The 16,749-nt window shown below is 41.7% G+C and overlaps 1 protein-coding gene across 1 annotated transcript in view; it reads left to right on the forward strand.

The window, feature by feature from the left end:
* The first annotated feature begins 6,045 nt into the window (after positions 1-6,045).
* The window catches only part of VIT (vitrin), a 58,324-nt gene continuing 47,620 nt past the window's right edge, over positions 6,046-16,749 (forward strand). Inside the window, exons 1-4 of the mRNA XM_077811886.1 lie at positions 6,046-6,076; positions 9,499-9,564; positions 10,514-10,670; positions 13,174-13,307. Of these exons, the coding sequence (XP_077668012.1) occupies positions 6,046-6,076; positions 9,499-9,564; positions 10,514-10,670; positions 13,174-13,307 (388 nt within the window). The remainder of the gene's footprint in view (positions 6,077-9,498; positions 9,565-10,513; positions 10,671-13,173; positions 13,308-16,749) is intronic.

Raw genomic sequence — 16,749 nt, forward strand, 5'->3', positions numbered from 1 at the left:
AGTGAAATAACTGTAGAATGTGACCACTCACTGTTAAATTTGTAGTTACATCTTTGGGAGTTTTTGTAAGTAGGCTGTCCACAGTAAGAGATCAGATTACTTATATTGTACATCTGAAATGTACAAGACCAAAATAACTTGTCAAAAAATATGATGTTTGGGGGAAAGTGAAAAAGATGGAGGTCAAAACTAGTCCTCCAGGAATAATATCTAACATCAGAAGAGAATGAAGGAAACTAGGTGAGGTATATTTTAGCTTGGATTCAAACCAAAAGGGTAAAATAATTTTGATGCATAAACCTTTGTTTTTCATACAAAAGTCAAAATTGGCATACCCACATGAGTGATTTCATATGCTCAGGAAAGACAAAATGTAGCGTACAAAATGTAATCCTATAAATGGGGCTTATTATGGCGAAATACAAAGCATAGTCTCAATGTTCATGCTAAGAACTGATACAAAGGAGAAACCTTTTCTAAATTTGTAACTGTTGAATTGAGAGCAACATAGAGATTTTAACACTATCATGTAGCATTTTCCTCCATGCTCTAAAGAAAAAAAAAAAAGTCTTGCAAATAGGACCTGAATCTGCAATTGGATCCACATAGGCTCAAGTGGGCCACCCACACTGGGTAGATTGCAGGATCAGAACCTCTACCCCAGGAAAGAGAAAGAAAAATCACTCTTTTATTTTGGGTTTTAGTGGTCTTTAAATTGATGTAGATTCTATGCCAGTAAGCACTCCACAACAACCTAAGGCCTGGTGTACACTTAAAAGTTTTGCCGGCATAGGAAAAAAAGTTAAAAAAGTCCTTTTGCTGGTGTAGCTCATTTCACTTGGAAACTTGTGTAAGCTACACTAGCAAAACGTTTTTGGTTTTTTGCCTGTATAAACGGAACCTACACTAGCAGAGTTTGCCAATTTAGATATACAGATACAGTGATCCCAGCAACCATTTTAAGTACAGACAAGGTCTTCCAGCTGGTCTGAGCAGGCAAAAAAAATTATCTGTTTTGAAGGAGTCTTGTTGCAAGTAAATAGGTCTAGTGAATTTTGTTACTGGATGGCCTTTAAATCTAAACTCCCCACAGTTTACTTGCTTTCCTTCAGCAGAAAATTCAAAATGTTCTAGAAAAGAATGTTGTTGCCAGTTGAACACGTATCTATTCTGACTCTCCAGTTTGCAGCAGAGTGCTGCAGGGGCTGCCAGCCTTGGGGAACAGCAGAACCTTTGTCAGAGTTTTGAGAGTTCTTGTAAACCTTAATGGTACAAACCCCGGAGTACAGTCCCAGTTCCATGGGAGACAATGATTTCTGCTCCACCCCGTGCTCGCCAGCTTCACAAACACCGCATATCTGAACTGGAAATCCTCCCTCCTCCCTTTTCCCCCCCCCCGACATTCAAACAGAGAAAGAGAGAGCAAAATCCATCACATGGGACAGAAAAACCTTCTGATCTAAATCAATAAGGGCTAGAAAACTGTACACACAACTATTCCTAAATCATTTATCACGGTGAATATCTTGGAACCCTAGCTTTATCAAAACTTATTTTACACTGTAACAGAGGGAATAAATGAGCTGTGAAAAACAAAAAACCATTATCATTCTAGCCAGATTTCTTTATCTTTAACTCAAACTATGCTTGGCTATTCACTGACTCCAGCATTTTATCAGACCAGACAATCAAGTCTTCTCAACACAACCCCCCCACAAATATAGGAGTTTGCCCAAATGCCAACTTCAGCTTTTGCTAATAAAGGTTTATCGTTCCATACATATTCTAACTTTGCTAAAATACAAAATGATATCTAATCCTGACTGGACAAGCACCTATGGACACCCGCAACTCCCTGTGAATTCTGGCCTAAATTCCCACCAGTGGTTTTCAGTGCTTCAGTTTTTAAGTGCCCAAACTTAAGATCACTTCTGAAAAATCAGAATGTTTGAGCCAAAGTCAGTGTCAACTTCTAAAAAAGTTTGGCTATAATAGCATTTAATGGTGAGCCAGCAGGGGATCAACAGGTACTTCTACTGGGACTAGATTGAAGGGATAGAATCACAAGTTCTGCTATGAGGGTAGGAAGAGCTATTGCCTTGGTATCTTGCTGTTGATGGATTTGGAAGGATTGATTTGGTGTTGGATCAAGATGTGACTGGGTTAAGAACTGATCTGAGGTTCTCTTAAGTCTCACCATTCTGGAACTCACTGTGATTTCTATTTCCTTTGACAGATTCACTGTAGAAGTATGAACAATATTCTGAATGGTTAGGAAGTGTACTATGCAGTGGCAGATTTAAGAGGCAGAGTGTGGTCAGCAATTGACCAGCATGAAGTCCAGGTCACATGTCCTTAGGCTTTTTTTAAAAGATAAAATTCAAAAACCCACCCCCAATTAAACAGACATCACGGCCTAAACAAAAATAGCATCCACCCAAACTGCGTCAGCTTGTGTATTTCCAGTTATTGGAACCTCACACCACACTCACACTTTTTCTTGCCAAATTTGTTCTATGATGCTGTTGCTGTCCAGCTCCAAACTTGCTGTCTCATCGCTCTCAATTGCAAGGAGTGCAAGGACACTCAGCCATGTCTGTTATCATGTTGAATGCTTGTAGATTTTCCATGTCTTAAAGTGCTCATTGCACGTTCAGCACTAGCCACTCCAACTGGTATGGTCAGGAAGAGTTTCCATTTCCAGTAGATCATCATCAAGAGAGCTGGACACTGAAATTCAAATAGATCTGGACCCCAAGCGACAAAATGTACAGCGCTGTGTCCTTTGTAAAACCATACATCTTGAAAGACAGTCTCATGACCCAAGTCTAAAGAAATCTGAGTATTTGCATGTGATTTTAAGAACATCCTCCTTCGACTCTTCTAAAGTTTTATTTTGAAGTTGCCAGGGATGTAGGAAACCAGAGAGTAGATACCTCTTGAAATCTCTCTCACATCAAAATTTTAGTTCCCCAAATATATTGTCTAAGACCTTGAAATATTTCCTTCGATGGTTATCCTTGGCTTCTAATACAGAATCATTTACAAATTCATCATCCATGTGGCGTACACATCTCTTAATGTAGCTTGATAGTTTGCGTTTTCAAAACCCACTGCTTCCCACCTGTTCCAAGATTCTTTTACAATTTCCTCATACTTTTCTTCAGACGTGAGTTTCCTGACTCATTCACTTTGCTCTCAAATGTCTAGAGGACCTGGAACATGTCAATTTTCTTTTACTGAAGGATTCCAGAGGCTGCAACCATGCTAACTAAGATCCTATGCCACCATAACAGATTGAGGTAGAACATCCAAGCCATCAAAGACAGGTTGCTTTATCAAAACAGGTATTGATACTATGACCTTTCGCAAACGGTACAGTTCCCACGTGACTGCAAATGCTGTTTGCTCCTCCCCTGAACAGCATATTGTTCCAGTCACTGTTAACCATGTTGTTTTCCAAGTTTCCATATCCTCAAACAACAAAAATGTAACAGCATGCATAATCTGAAAGATATGAGTATGCTATGCCATTTGACATTCAAATCTTCATGTGGTGCATTTTTAATTCTATCAAATGAAGATGGAAAATGGCAGTTTGTAGAGGGGGAAAGGAAACTGTCCTTTTGGCCCATCACTTTCAGTGGCTGGCAAGGACCAATCTGTAAAAGCATTCACAATTGCTCAAATGATAAAACTGAATCTTGAAAACAACTTTTATCAGATGGGAATATCAAATTTATTGCAGCAGGAAGACAGCTTTGGCCTGCTCCATTGTTGACCTGTTCATCTCCAGTGCCCTTGGTTTTGCGTCTTTCAAGTTCATTGATAGCATCTTTGGATATTTTTCTTTCTTTTCTTTTTTTGGTTGTAACATCATCTATGGGATCTTTGGCGTCATAGCTCATCTTCCACTGTGCTGGTTTCAAGCAAATTTCTCTGGAAATATATACTATAGGTGCAACTTCAGTGGACTGCACAAATTGTTTTCCTCACAAACCTTGACACAATAACCGATTCGTGCTTGCTGAATTGAGAGGCAGCTCTTGACTTTCTACTTCAGACTGCAGGAGTTGATTAGGAAGTTTACAAAACGATAGTTTCTGGTCTTTGGAGGCAGTTTGTAATAAATCTTTCTTTTCTTTTCTTCTAAAACTAGACTTGTATTTGATTGTTTTCATTTTCAGATATCTTCCAGTATGAGAATAACTAAGTTGGAAGTATAGGCCTAAATAAAGTATATTTTTGTGCTGCTTCATATATCCTACAGTTGTGGGGATAATCCTAAAAAAAGTTGAATATAAAAGAGATAGGCAGAACTAGAGTGCGGCTGGCTGGGGAGAGTGCTGTGGGGCTGGGAAGAGGCCACAGCAGGCAGACACACATCTCTCAGTGTCCCACAGCAAGAGCAGGCTATGGAAACAAGCTACGATTGCCGACAGAAGTGCCTTCAGCACTGGAGCATGCCCAGTGGCTGTGACCGCTGCAGGATGGGTTAGGAAACTTCTACTGCCACCAGCCAGTGTTGGGCATGCTCAAATGCTGTAGGATTTTGTAAAGGCATTGCAGGAAAGGTAGGTGTAGGTCCCCTGGAACGCCTATAAAAGTGGAGGCTGATGGCCAGGGGCTGTGTTAGACACATGCAACCCCTGCAATTGCTTCAGCGCTGAGGCAGCCAGGAAGCCCCTTGCCAGGGTGACTGACTCAGTTACTTGGGAGGGTGGGGACCCAGAATCGAGTGGGGTCAGATGTTAATGGAATTTCTGGTGCAGCTGCTCAGGGTCCCATGCACTTGAAGGCTGAGGGCTGCTCAACCATACAACATATGACCAGTGGAGGTTGCTGCCATTATTTGTGGCGTAGTGGAACCTCTAGGAAGAAAAGTGTGCTGGTCCCTAGTGCCCACGTTTGAATTTGCCCAGGGAGAGTGCCTCTAAAATGATGGCTCTACTATGAATTCTGATTGACAGGACCACCAATGGCAGACCATTTTGGTCAGAGGCCCCTCCTCCCTTCCCATTATCTGGGCGAATTCAAATACTGACAGCAGGAACCAGCATGATGTCCTTCTTAGAGCCTGACTCTAGTTTGGAGGGGGAAAAAAACATTTCTTTTGCATTAATCAGATACCAATGGAATGATAATTACGAATGAAATATAATGCTCTAAGAATTTCAAGCTCCCTACAGCTTAGTGTATGGCCATATCTGGTGCCTTGCCCATCTGACTGGGAGCTTAAATTCACATTTTTTACTTTCAGCGGTACCGGTGTGCTCAGACTCTAATTATAGGATTCTCACATTTTACCACCATCAGCTGTTGTTCAATCTCAGGCCTAGGGGTTTTTATCTAGTGATAGAAATCTTCAAAAGTTCCTATGTGAGTATGATTTGCATAAGGCTCCAAAAGTTCAGATTCCTGTCCAAACTTCTCAAGTCTGCAAAGGTAGGATAAGAAATCTCTTAGGAAGAGACACTCCCAATTCGCACTGTGGTCAAAAACTAGAAATGAAAAACACTGCAGCACCTCAAAAAATCTGTCATGGATGTGCCGATTCATTCTATTAACACGTGAGGTTTTTTTCCTGTGAGCGCTCCAAAAGGGAAATAAATCAACATTTATGACTGCAAGAGTATGTCAGCTTCTGTCATGGCCTCCTTTGCTGCTGGCATCAGAAATAAGTATCTAGAGTGAAATTCTGGCTGTATTGAAGTAAATGGCAAAACTCCCATTTACCTGAAAAGATTCCAGGAGTGAAATCCTGGCCCCATTCATCAAACTCAAATTAGTTTACTTGCTATAGCACTCTCTATTAGCATATTTCAAGTCTTTATTACGCATACCTCTTCCATAAGAGGAGGATTCAGGATGCTAGGACTTCAGAGGGCTAAGGGATAGTGCGCAGAACTACCTCCTCATCCCCATCCCTCTCCCCCTCCTCGCCACCAGTAGTCAATATGCTACCTCTGAATGCAATGTGATAGTGTTATTTTGTTTTCTTTTCTAGTGCACTTTACTGAACCTGCTGATTTTGTTGTTCTTGCCATGAAGGCATCAATCATTGCAGCCTTCTTTGGTAAGTAAGTATAGACTACACAAATACACATACAAACATTGTCTAGGACTGGGTCAATGACTTTGGGAAAGCGTCCATGTCATATGAACAATGCAGATCTGAATGATGCAGACATTTTGGGTTCCATAGTGAATGCCAGAAATGTTTGCTAAGAAAGGCACTCTCCTGGGGAAAGAGGTATCTGAGATCTGGAAAAAATTACAACGTCACGGAAAAACTTTCAAAGATGACTGAAAGACCTGGAAGGGACACTTTCATCTTGCCTAGCTGCATCCTCCATCACTAACTGTGGTACTGCCCTAAGTGGGAACTGTCAAGGATGGTTGGATACTCCGGGTTAGCTATATTTTCCCCTTCATTTTAATCTGCTCAGTTCAGTCTGCCACAAGGCAAGAGACCAAGGGCTTGATTATTTTCTCTAGACCAAGGTCTGCCCTAATACTACATGTAACCCAGCTGAATTCACTGACATGACATGAGGGGTCAGTCAGGGCAGAATTTGGTCCTTTCTTTTTGATGGGTTCTATTTTTAAAAAATGGAAGAGCCTTTTGTCCCCAATTGTGCCTCCCATTGTCCCCACTGACAATTCCACTTCTCTCAAGTAACAGAGTTACCAAGCTTTGTTTGGAATGCCTGCCATTTGAAGTAAGTGGCACTCATACTCAACTTACATAGTGTGGCATGGAGGCAGGGCACTGCTCCCTCCTTTGAACAAGTTCCAAGAGCTATTAATCCATGCACTTGCTGGAAGAAATCTGTAGCAATTTAGGGATGGGAAGGGAGGAATAAGATTGCTATGGCACACTCCAGTCAGGATTAAATTTAAACATATTATTATAGTGTCCGTTCACACAGCATGGGGAATTCTAATCCGCTCTAAAGTAGAAGAGGAGTTAAACTGAATGTTATGTATTAGGTTATTGAAGAAAGACTGGAAAATGTTCTCACTGTCAGTGCGTAATGTGGAGTTCTGACTGCAGTGCCCAGAAAAGTGGGACAGTTCCTCTACAACTGGGAGCAGATTCTTCATCCCACATAAGCTAAATTCTGATGCAGTGGAGTGGGGGGAGGGAAGAGAATACTGCAGGGAGCTGGTTGCTGCTCCCTGATCTTCAGCCATCCAGCCCCATGTAAATTAAAGCTGGACATGCAGCCTCCTGAATCCATCCCTGAAATGAAAAGGATTAGACATGATCCACAGTCTAAGCAGATTTATACCCAACCCACAAGCAATATTACCTCCTCTGCAAGAACTCCTCAAAAGGGAAGGTACCTGATACAGAAGCAAAACACAAGATAAGCACCCACCAGAGAAGCAACTGTCCTTGACAGTTCCCACTTAGGGCAGTACCACAGTTAGTGATGGAAAATCCAGCTAAGCAAGATGGTGGGCAGATTCTATCAAAGAGAAACTTGTAACTAAAACACACCAAAAAAAAATCATGTTTTATCCATTCAGCCAAACCCAGATTGTTTGTGTAAGGTCTTGGAGCCGCTACGCGTTCTCTAAAGGATCTATATGTACCTTAAATAAAAAAAACTAAGTGCAGATATCAAAGCCTATGGATTAGGGGACCTATTAGACCAAATTACTAAACATGCATTTCTAAACTCTACATACAGAAGAGTCTCAGGTAGCCCTGTGTAACAACAGGAGAGGTGTGGATTGCACAGAATTTGGAAATAAATATCTAGCTATATGCTCCCCTCCACTGTGAAATAAAGACAGAGGCAAAACTTCAACAGACCTGTGGAAAATGGGGAATGAGGCCACATGGAGGGGAAGGCTACATGGCATGCTACTCTTCATAATGTGCAGCTACATGCAATGAGCATCCTACAGTACATGACAAAATCTTCAAGTGGCTCCATGTAGCATAATTCCCATCTAAAGATTTGCAGTTTACAAAACAATGCACACTGCAAGTTACTGCTGTGCAGAGCAGCAGTTAATGTCCCTGCTAGCATCATGGTGACTCTTCCCGTCTACATGCACACAGTCACAGTGGGGTACCACTGACTGGATGAGGCATGAAGCACCACACTGCCATTGCTGGGGAAGGATGTGGATGAGAAGTTGCAACAAGTGTATGTCCAGCAATCCACTAAATATTTCTGTGGAGCCTTGGACTCAGTGTATTCAACAGATCGTGCCCTCCAGCCCAATCAGATCCACAGCACTGTCAGGTCTGCCCCAGGCAGGGGAGAAGAGCATGAATCTGTGCGTTTAAACACAGTCAAGGATCTTGAAAAGCACATTCAACTTCTGTGTATTTCTAGCCACAAAAGGCAAGGAACAAGGTCCTAAATCAGACTGTGAACAACTGCAAATACATATGGGACTCAGGAGGGTGAGCATGTTTGTGATCACTTTAGATAAGCTATTACCAGCAGGAGAGTGGGGTGGGAGGAGGTATTTTTTCATGCTTTGTGTGTATATAAAAAGATCTTCTACAGTTTCCACAGTATGCATCCGATGAAGTGAGCTGTAGCTCACGAAAGCTTATGCTCAAATAAATTGGTTAGTCTCTAACGTGACACAAGTACTCCTTTTCTTTTTGCGAATACAGACTAACACGGCTGTTACTCTGAAACATGTTTGTAATGCAGGTTAATGCACAATATAGTACCTATAACAAGTCCAGGAAATTTAAAATTTTTGTATGACCATTAATTAGCAGACAGCCCTATAATGGTAAGTGAGATCTACCTGTCACTACCATATAGTTAACTCCCACATTAAAAAAAAAAAAAGCATTGAAATAGTTAAACTATAAACCTCAGCCTCTGGTGATACATTAACTGTAGGAGAATAGTAATTGCCAAACCAAATCAGGTCAGTGGTCCATCTAGTCTAGCAGCCTGTCTCCATCCGAGCCCAATACCACCTGCTTGGGCACTAAAACTTTCTCATCTGTGCTGTGTTAAGGAATACCCTGCGTATAGGGGAAGTTTCTTCCTAGCCAACCCCTCCCTAATCCCTCAGTTAATTGTTGGTTTGTGCAGCCATAAGGCATGAGGTTTTCTATCCCTAACGTTATTTAGTCTATTTTATATACTAGTGGGTGCTCTCATTACTCATGAAAATGTCTAATCCTTTCTTGAGCCTGTTAAGCTCTTGGACTCAATTGCATCTTTTGGTAGTGAATTCCTGCAAGTTAATTATGTATTATGTGAAAATGTAAGTGTTCCAACAGCCAGTCAATCTCTACTTCCCTACAAACAAACAAACACACACCACCATTTGAAATATGTCTTTTCAAACAGAATTCTACTTGTTTCTGGAAAAATGTTAATTTCATTTTTTAAAACAGGTTGATTAATAATAAATCTGAGCTGCAGAAAATCCAGGCACAGAGGCATGTGCTGAAAAATGCTGGCAGTTGCCTGTTTACCTGACATTGTATTTTCTTTGTCTTAGCTTTGTTTCTGACTTGTACATATGCAACTAAAGAAGCTACAAAGAAGAACAAAAAGGCTAAACTATGTAAGTAGTCTTAGCAGCATGCCTAATTGCTTCAAACAGAAATGTCCAGAAAAACAAACAAACGGAGTGAAGCTATGGCTATCTTCCGTCAACTCCTTGGCGCTTCTGTTAGGAACCATCAGGAAGATACAACAATACACAGCCCCTTTGTGTACAACATATGCATCACATAATGAAATGTATATATCAAGTGAAATATATCTAATACAGCATATGGCCTACTACATATAAATACTCAGATACCATAGTGAAGAGCCTGGTACAAAAGCCTAGGTAAGAGACATAAATATGTTGAAATACACACACTGGAAGGTGAAACCTGTGCATCTTAACCATTGGAAGGGGACAAGGACTTCTAGCTGTAGGACTTCTAGCTACAGTCCCAAAAGGACTTTTCTGTGCATTCAGTTTTGCTGCATTGGGTGAAATTCAAGCCTGCCACTAGGTTGTATAATCTAATTGGTGAAGATAAAACAGAGCTTAAGTTTATATTTATATCCCTTGTTTGCTGTGCATAGCAGTCAAACATTTTTAATGGTTTACGGCAAGATCATAGCATTTTGCCACAGCCTTGCCTTGGCGGGTGAAACAGAACCATATTACCACAAGGGGAACACTGGCAGGCATTCTGCCTCAGGGATGCATACAACTCCCAGATCTCTCTTCTGCCCCTTTCCCCCACTGTATGACCACAATCTATCCCATAGCGATTAGAATCTTTTAGATTACACTGGAGATTTCCTTGAGGGTCAGAAATGGCCATTGACTTCCTCAATCCATCTTTTGTTACAACCTTACCCTTGTCACGTATTTATGACGTTACTTGCAAACACCTCTTGTGCCCTGAAGGCATTCACCCATATGCTCAAAGAGGACACTGTTGTGAGTTACATGGTTACAGAACTATTGGAGTATTAAATCTAACTTTTCAAATTTTTTGCATTCACAGATGTACCTGAGATAGACTGCGATATCAAAGCAGGGAAGATAATCAATCCAGAATTCATTGCAAAATGTCCACCGGGATGTCAAGACATAAAATACCGTGTTTATGGCACCGACATTTATGCTTCTTTTTCCAGTGTGTGCGGTGCTGCTATTCACAGGTCAGCAGCTTTAAACTACTGAGACACTGCAATACAGAATTATAATTCCAGTGTTGGGGGTCATTGGCTTTGCCCTAAACCCTGCCTGGTCTTTGCAGATTGGATTGTAGGGCACAATACTTATAAAAAAAGAGTATAAGAGAGAGACAGTATTTGATGTGACGGGTCCAATCTGAGAGCGCTTGGCACCCAAAACGTCTACCGAAATCATTTGTTGTTCCCAGCTCTGCCACTGGCCTGCGGGGTGACCTTGAGCAAGGCACTTCACCTCTGTGCCTGTTTCCCCATCTCTAAAGTAGGAATAATGACACTTTGTTGCAGGGGGATTTGAGATCTACTGATGAAAAGCGCTGTAAGAGCTACATGTTAGGTATTACTGAGTGTGCTCAGCACCTTACAGGAGGTGCTCAGACTTTTCCAGATCACTCATTTATGGATAGCAAATGACTGTTGTTGCACTATTTTATACCATCAGACGTGTTCATGGTGTCACATAAATAATAATCTCACTAATAATATGTAGGCACCATAGGTTATCATGTCTCTTGGTAGGACTCTTTTTAGTGATCCAGTTTAAGCTAGAAAAAGACCCTGAAAACATCCATTGAAAGCATCTGCTACAAACCAGGGGCACAGGTAGCCTCCCGGATCAATGGGTACACTATACATAATTGCCAAGGGGGCTCCAACCACCTGAAGCATGACCCTCTACCCCAGCACCACAATCCTAATCCCAACCCAGTGTGGAAGGGAGGGCTGGGGGACTAGTAGTGGGGCGGGAGAGCAAGTCCACCCACTCTCATCCTGTAGTGGTAGCTCCTGTCCCCTGGGCTGGGCTCAGCTCCACAAATTGTGACCGGGCACTCAGGTTCAGCCCAGCTGCTCATGACTCCCGCTCCCGGTTTCCCCTCCTCACCAAGCTGGGAGGAATGTACATTTGGCTGTTTTTGCACTCTGGGGTGCAACTGAACCCAACCCACACTAAAGCCATCCATGCTCCAAATACTGAGTGACATAAACATGGCACAGAAAAAACAGAATTGGTGAAAAGGTACTTTACAAACTGCCACACCAAACTGCAAGCAATTCACTGGTGGAGTATAACGTAAACTGAGAGAGACACACTGTGTGGATAAAAATCCTATGCATCTCTTTATTGTACCAGCTAGCTTTTATGTATATAGACCACTGCCATCTGCTGGCTGAAGTCATCTGCATTCAGGTGTTTGTTATTGAATTGTCAAGTGACTAGCTTACAAAAAACAAATTCTTCCCTCAAAATACTTGTGTACAATTCCCATTGACTAAAATGGGAATTGTGCATGAATATCTAGGGGCAGAGAGGTTTGAATTGTTTTTGACACAAACACAATATACTGATCGAGAACGTAGTTTCTCCTGTAGCTTAAGTGGTAGAGGCCTATATTTTTGGAGCAGAAGGTCTCAGTTTTCTCTAGGTGCCATTTGTGTTTGGATTTGTTGACTATTCTGAAGTGTGTATGAAAGCTGTGAGTTTCCTTTCCTTCTATTGCCAGCAACAACTGAAATTATTCAAAGAGAATTGTAAAGCTCTAAGTTACTTTTCACCATTTTATGTTTCTCATTCCACTTAGCTTACACACTGTAACTAGACTTCTCTGTTTACAGTAGCAGTCCCTTCTTGGTTTCCAAACTAATGCTTCAGTGTCTGGGTTGCAGAAGCTGACACGTCTTACACATTAGGATTCATATAATGTCATCACGCATGGTAAACACTTTGTAGCATTCAGCACACACACAAGCTGCCATGTTTTCCACTGATTTTAGTGGTGTTTCTTTTGATTTACATCAGGGTGAGATCAGAATCAGGCACAACCAGATACAGGTAATACATGGCTGATTTCTTTCGAACAGGGAAAATTCTAAGTTCTGTGAAATAAAGGGGGAAATTACCCTCCTATTTGTCAAAATTTAGTTTAGATTCTTGGGCCCTGAATCTCGTCCTACTTACATATCCATAAATCACAACTCTCAGAGTTAATGTACGTACCATGGTATAAAGGCAGTGAGATCTGACTCAAGCTCTAGAGTCTAGAATGTTAGAAGTTTTATGCTAAATCCTGCCTGATTTAAAAATCCAACTGAAGTCAACACGGTTGCACAAAGTAACTCAGGAAAGAGTTCTGCCCTTTTTTCCCTATAATTCTAGGGCTGGTACTTCAGGAGCCAGGGACATGTCTGACCGGCAGTGCCGGTTCAGAACAATGCCATCAGACACAATTAACTTCAGCCACATACTGACACTTGAGTCAGGTTAAAATACAAGACCCCTACGACAGCTGTAAGTGCACTAACAGTTCTTAGCCGCAGACTTCTTCAAGTGGCACCAAGGACTGTTGTAACCTCAACCATGTCACTTAAAATGAGAGAGAACACTTTCCTAACTCTTGTACAGTTGAACATTTTCTAAGTTTTTCTGCCTCATTTCTGATATCATTTAACACTTCCCAACCCCCTTTTGTAGTGGTACTATTGACAACTCAGGAGGGAAGATCCTTGTTCAGAAAGTTGCTGGACAATCTGGTTACAGAGGGAGCTTCTCCAGTGGAATCCGATCCTTGTCCCTACCACGCTGGAGGGAGTCCTTCATTGTTTCAGGTACTACCCTCCTTCCTCCCACGAAAAAAAAAAAATCTACAGAGCTAATTCAGTTATTATGTTATACTACCACACTTTAAAGTGACAGGTACTCTATGCAAAGGACCTGGCCAGTTGAATGCATGACCAAAGCCCCATCACCCTGTTGTGTTGTTAAAAGCCCATCCAAATAAATGGTCACTCAGAGTAGACTGTATACCTTCATAATTTGATACCTCTGCTTTCTTACATGCTTTGATGTGCAGTGAAATAGATAACTGTGTTGACACAAAGTATCATCTGGGGCATCTGAGTTAGCACCCATTTAAATAGATGGGGTGGTTCACATCTCAGAGCTATTGTCTGCCTGAATTTGCAGAGAGCCTGAAACATCTGTTTCAGTTAAACTCACTCCATACTTTGAAGCTTTTCTTCTTAACCATAAACAGCAAAAAACATTTTGTTGCAGTTATTGGCCACAGCAGGCAGTGCCAAGGCTCTTTATTAAAATAAATACATATCCTAATTAAAAAAAGATTACCAGTCCATATCTCAAACCGTATTCAGTGAATGCTCTTCAAGTGACTCTGATGAGGCAGCATCCTGTCTTAAGTGACCATTTCAGCGTATCCTAAATGTATTAATTACAGTTCTGCTCCACCTCTAGGTAGCAGCCGATTTGTGTTGGTCCATTAAATTCTTTCCTAAGTCAGATTTTGTTGTCCTGAATTCCTCCCCACCTCCATACCAACACTCTACAACAACTTACACTAACTTAGGGCTTGTCTTTCCACCCCTCTGGGCACATGCTACACTGTAAATTGTAGAATGCTCTGAAGTGTTACGCTCTCACTGCCCCATGTAGATCCTACTGACACACTCCAATCTAAAAGGTTCCTAGGGCACGTTGATGTAGTCCTGTTTCAAACAGAACCACATTAACATACACTAGGAATCTGTGAGAGCATGACACTTCAGAGCGCTCTACTGTTTACAGTGTGACACGTGCCCCAGAGGGGTGTAAAGACAAGCCCTGAGAGTCCCAGGACAAATTCAGAGGTGATGTGTAAATTAAGTCCCCTTACACTCACCTCTACCAATGCACAGAGAAGTCTAAGTTAGTACAGGAGGTGCTAACTTACGTTGTTTTATGTTGCTTCTGTATTAAACCTCCTGTCACATAGGCGTGCAATGGTGTGCACATTTCCACTGCTTGGCTAAGACAAGTAACCAGCTACTATTAGTTAACTACGAGTATTTCAGGCATACCTTGTGGAAAGATCAACACAGCACAAATGTATGAACAGCCATTCCCGAGAAATTCAAGTGAAGAAATATTTTTTCCTGTGAACAGCAAATAAGGGGTAGGAATATGATCAAACTGAGCTGTCATTTGGAATTTGAATGAATGTTTGTGGATGCTCTTTTTGCGGCTTTCTAACAGCCCAGCCCTGGCTCACATTTTAGGAGGATTTACTTTGGATAGTTGGGAATTTCCGGTCATGGCCGAATTGCCTCTGGTACTTGCTTTCTTCTAACAACCAGCAAATTCTAACTTTGGGCTGTAAAGGGAAAATAGGATTTCTTACCTGAATTGCTGGTCAGCTTCTACCCAGTGAGCTTTGGAGTCTCTCACAACAACACCTCCTGGTTACATTAACTCCATGGAAGAGAGGGTGCAGAAGAAAGTTACAAACCTACGTAACAGAGACGAGAAGACTAGGTTCAACCCAGACTGGGTACACATAGGAATGATAACATTCAAATACCTAGAATGAGGCCCCCAACCTGCCTGTGCTTAATTGTACGCACTGTGAGTAGCCTTTCTGAAATCAGAGTTTAAGGCCAGATGGGACTACATCAAAGGCCACTAAACTCCACCCAGTTACCTCTGCGTTGAATCCAATAACCTGGATTGGACTAAAGTATTACTGCAGTTCAGAGATTAAACTATAGCATGCCATGGGCAGAGAATAGGAGGGACTGAGGTACACCAATGCCCGAGGCCCCTGCAATGGCAGGGAATTGATTGGGTGAGTCAATGGGAGTAATCATAGTAGCTCATGCAGAAAGAGAGATGTATTTAAAGGGAAGGGAGTCCTTACTGGGCCTTCTGAAACATGTGGTTTTCTTTGTGAGGAATTTAAAGGCTAAAAGATGGAGACCCATAACTCTTCATCTAGTTCTGCTTTAGTTGGCCTGTGGTTGGATGCAGACAAACCCCACTGGCAAAAAAAAGTTTACATTTGTTTACATTTGTGAATTATTAATTATAAGAAAAGAGATGCATAAAGACTAGAAATACAAAACACCAGAAAAGCCAGCTGAGGCATCTGACTCCAAGACAACTTTGACACCTGAGCTGAGAAACTGTCTATACACCAGCCAAGTTAGTTGTCAGCATATCAAGAGCATACCTGGTATTGTATGGTGAAAGCGTGCTGACAGTTTGTTCCCAGATAGGAAACTTACCAGTTTAAATATCACAAACTATTGGGGTGAATAAGCATCTATACAAGAGACTGCAGAAGAGGAACAGTTAAGGGACCTGGCCTGTGAAGTGGTGTGACACAGGAGGAGTGGGGAACAAGCACCAGGCCTGGTCATCGGGCTTGAAGTAGTGAGCAGACTAGGAGGTATGCAAATGGATTCGTATTCATTTTCAAGCTCCAAAATGTCTTGGCACTCATGTGAATGACTCCATTCAGGTTAATGGGAGTTTTGTGGCTACTAGGTAAAGAAAAGAGAGTCCCAAATGTCTGAGTGTGCTAGTGACAAGTAAGTGGTGAGAGGATGGGGAAAATTTCACCTATGCACCTATTTTTCAAACATCCATATGTTCAACAATACTCAGGTTTTCAACCCATCTTTAACAGCAACCCCATCTTTTAACGCATATTATGGTTATACAAACTCTGACAGATTTTGTGGCAGCTTTCTTGTCAGTGTAAGAGTAGCACGATTGCCAGACCAAGAATCAGCTCTCCATTTAGAGCAGCTCCCACGGATGCATGGAACACACATGGGACACAAACAGTTCTTTACCAAAGATGCCAGAGCTCACCGAGTAGCCAGCCACACTGAGCAATTTAGCGTTAGCTGCACATTTGCAGACATTATTTAAATTACAAATCAGATGTAGCGTCAGATATTAAGACAAGAGCTGACTTTCACACCAGTTGTACGTCAGTGTAACTTCCTCAACTTCAGTGAAGCGACTTCTGACTTATAGCAGTGTAAGTGAGCGCTGAAACTGACCCTCGCATCTTGCCATGTTTAGAAAGGGAACTTAAGCAAATTCACTTCATCATCTGGTGATTTTATTGGTTACAACAGCTCAGGCTTTCAAAGGAAATGGAATAAAGGGGCTGGAGTTGCTACGAAGAGATTGAACTGGGGAACAAAGGCAATGCTTCTCTGACTCAACTATTGTCCTTATATGAACTATAGATTCACCTATCCT

This window comes from Eretmochelys imbricata, chromosome 3 (assembly GCF_965152235.1).
Source record: "Eretmochelys imbricata isolate rEreImb1 chromosome 3, rEreImb1.hap1, whole genome shotgun sequence".
NCBI classification, from domain to species: domain Eukaryota; kingdom Metazoa; phylum Chordata; order Testudines; family Cheloniidae; genus Eretmochelys; species Eretmochelys imbricata.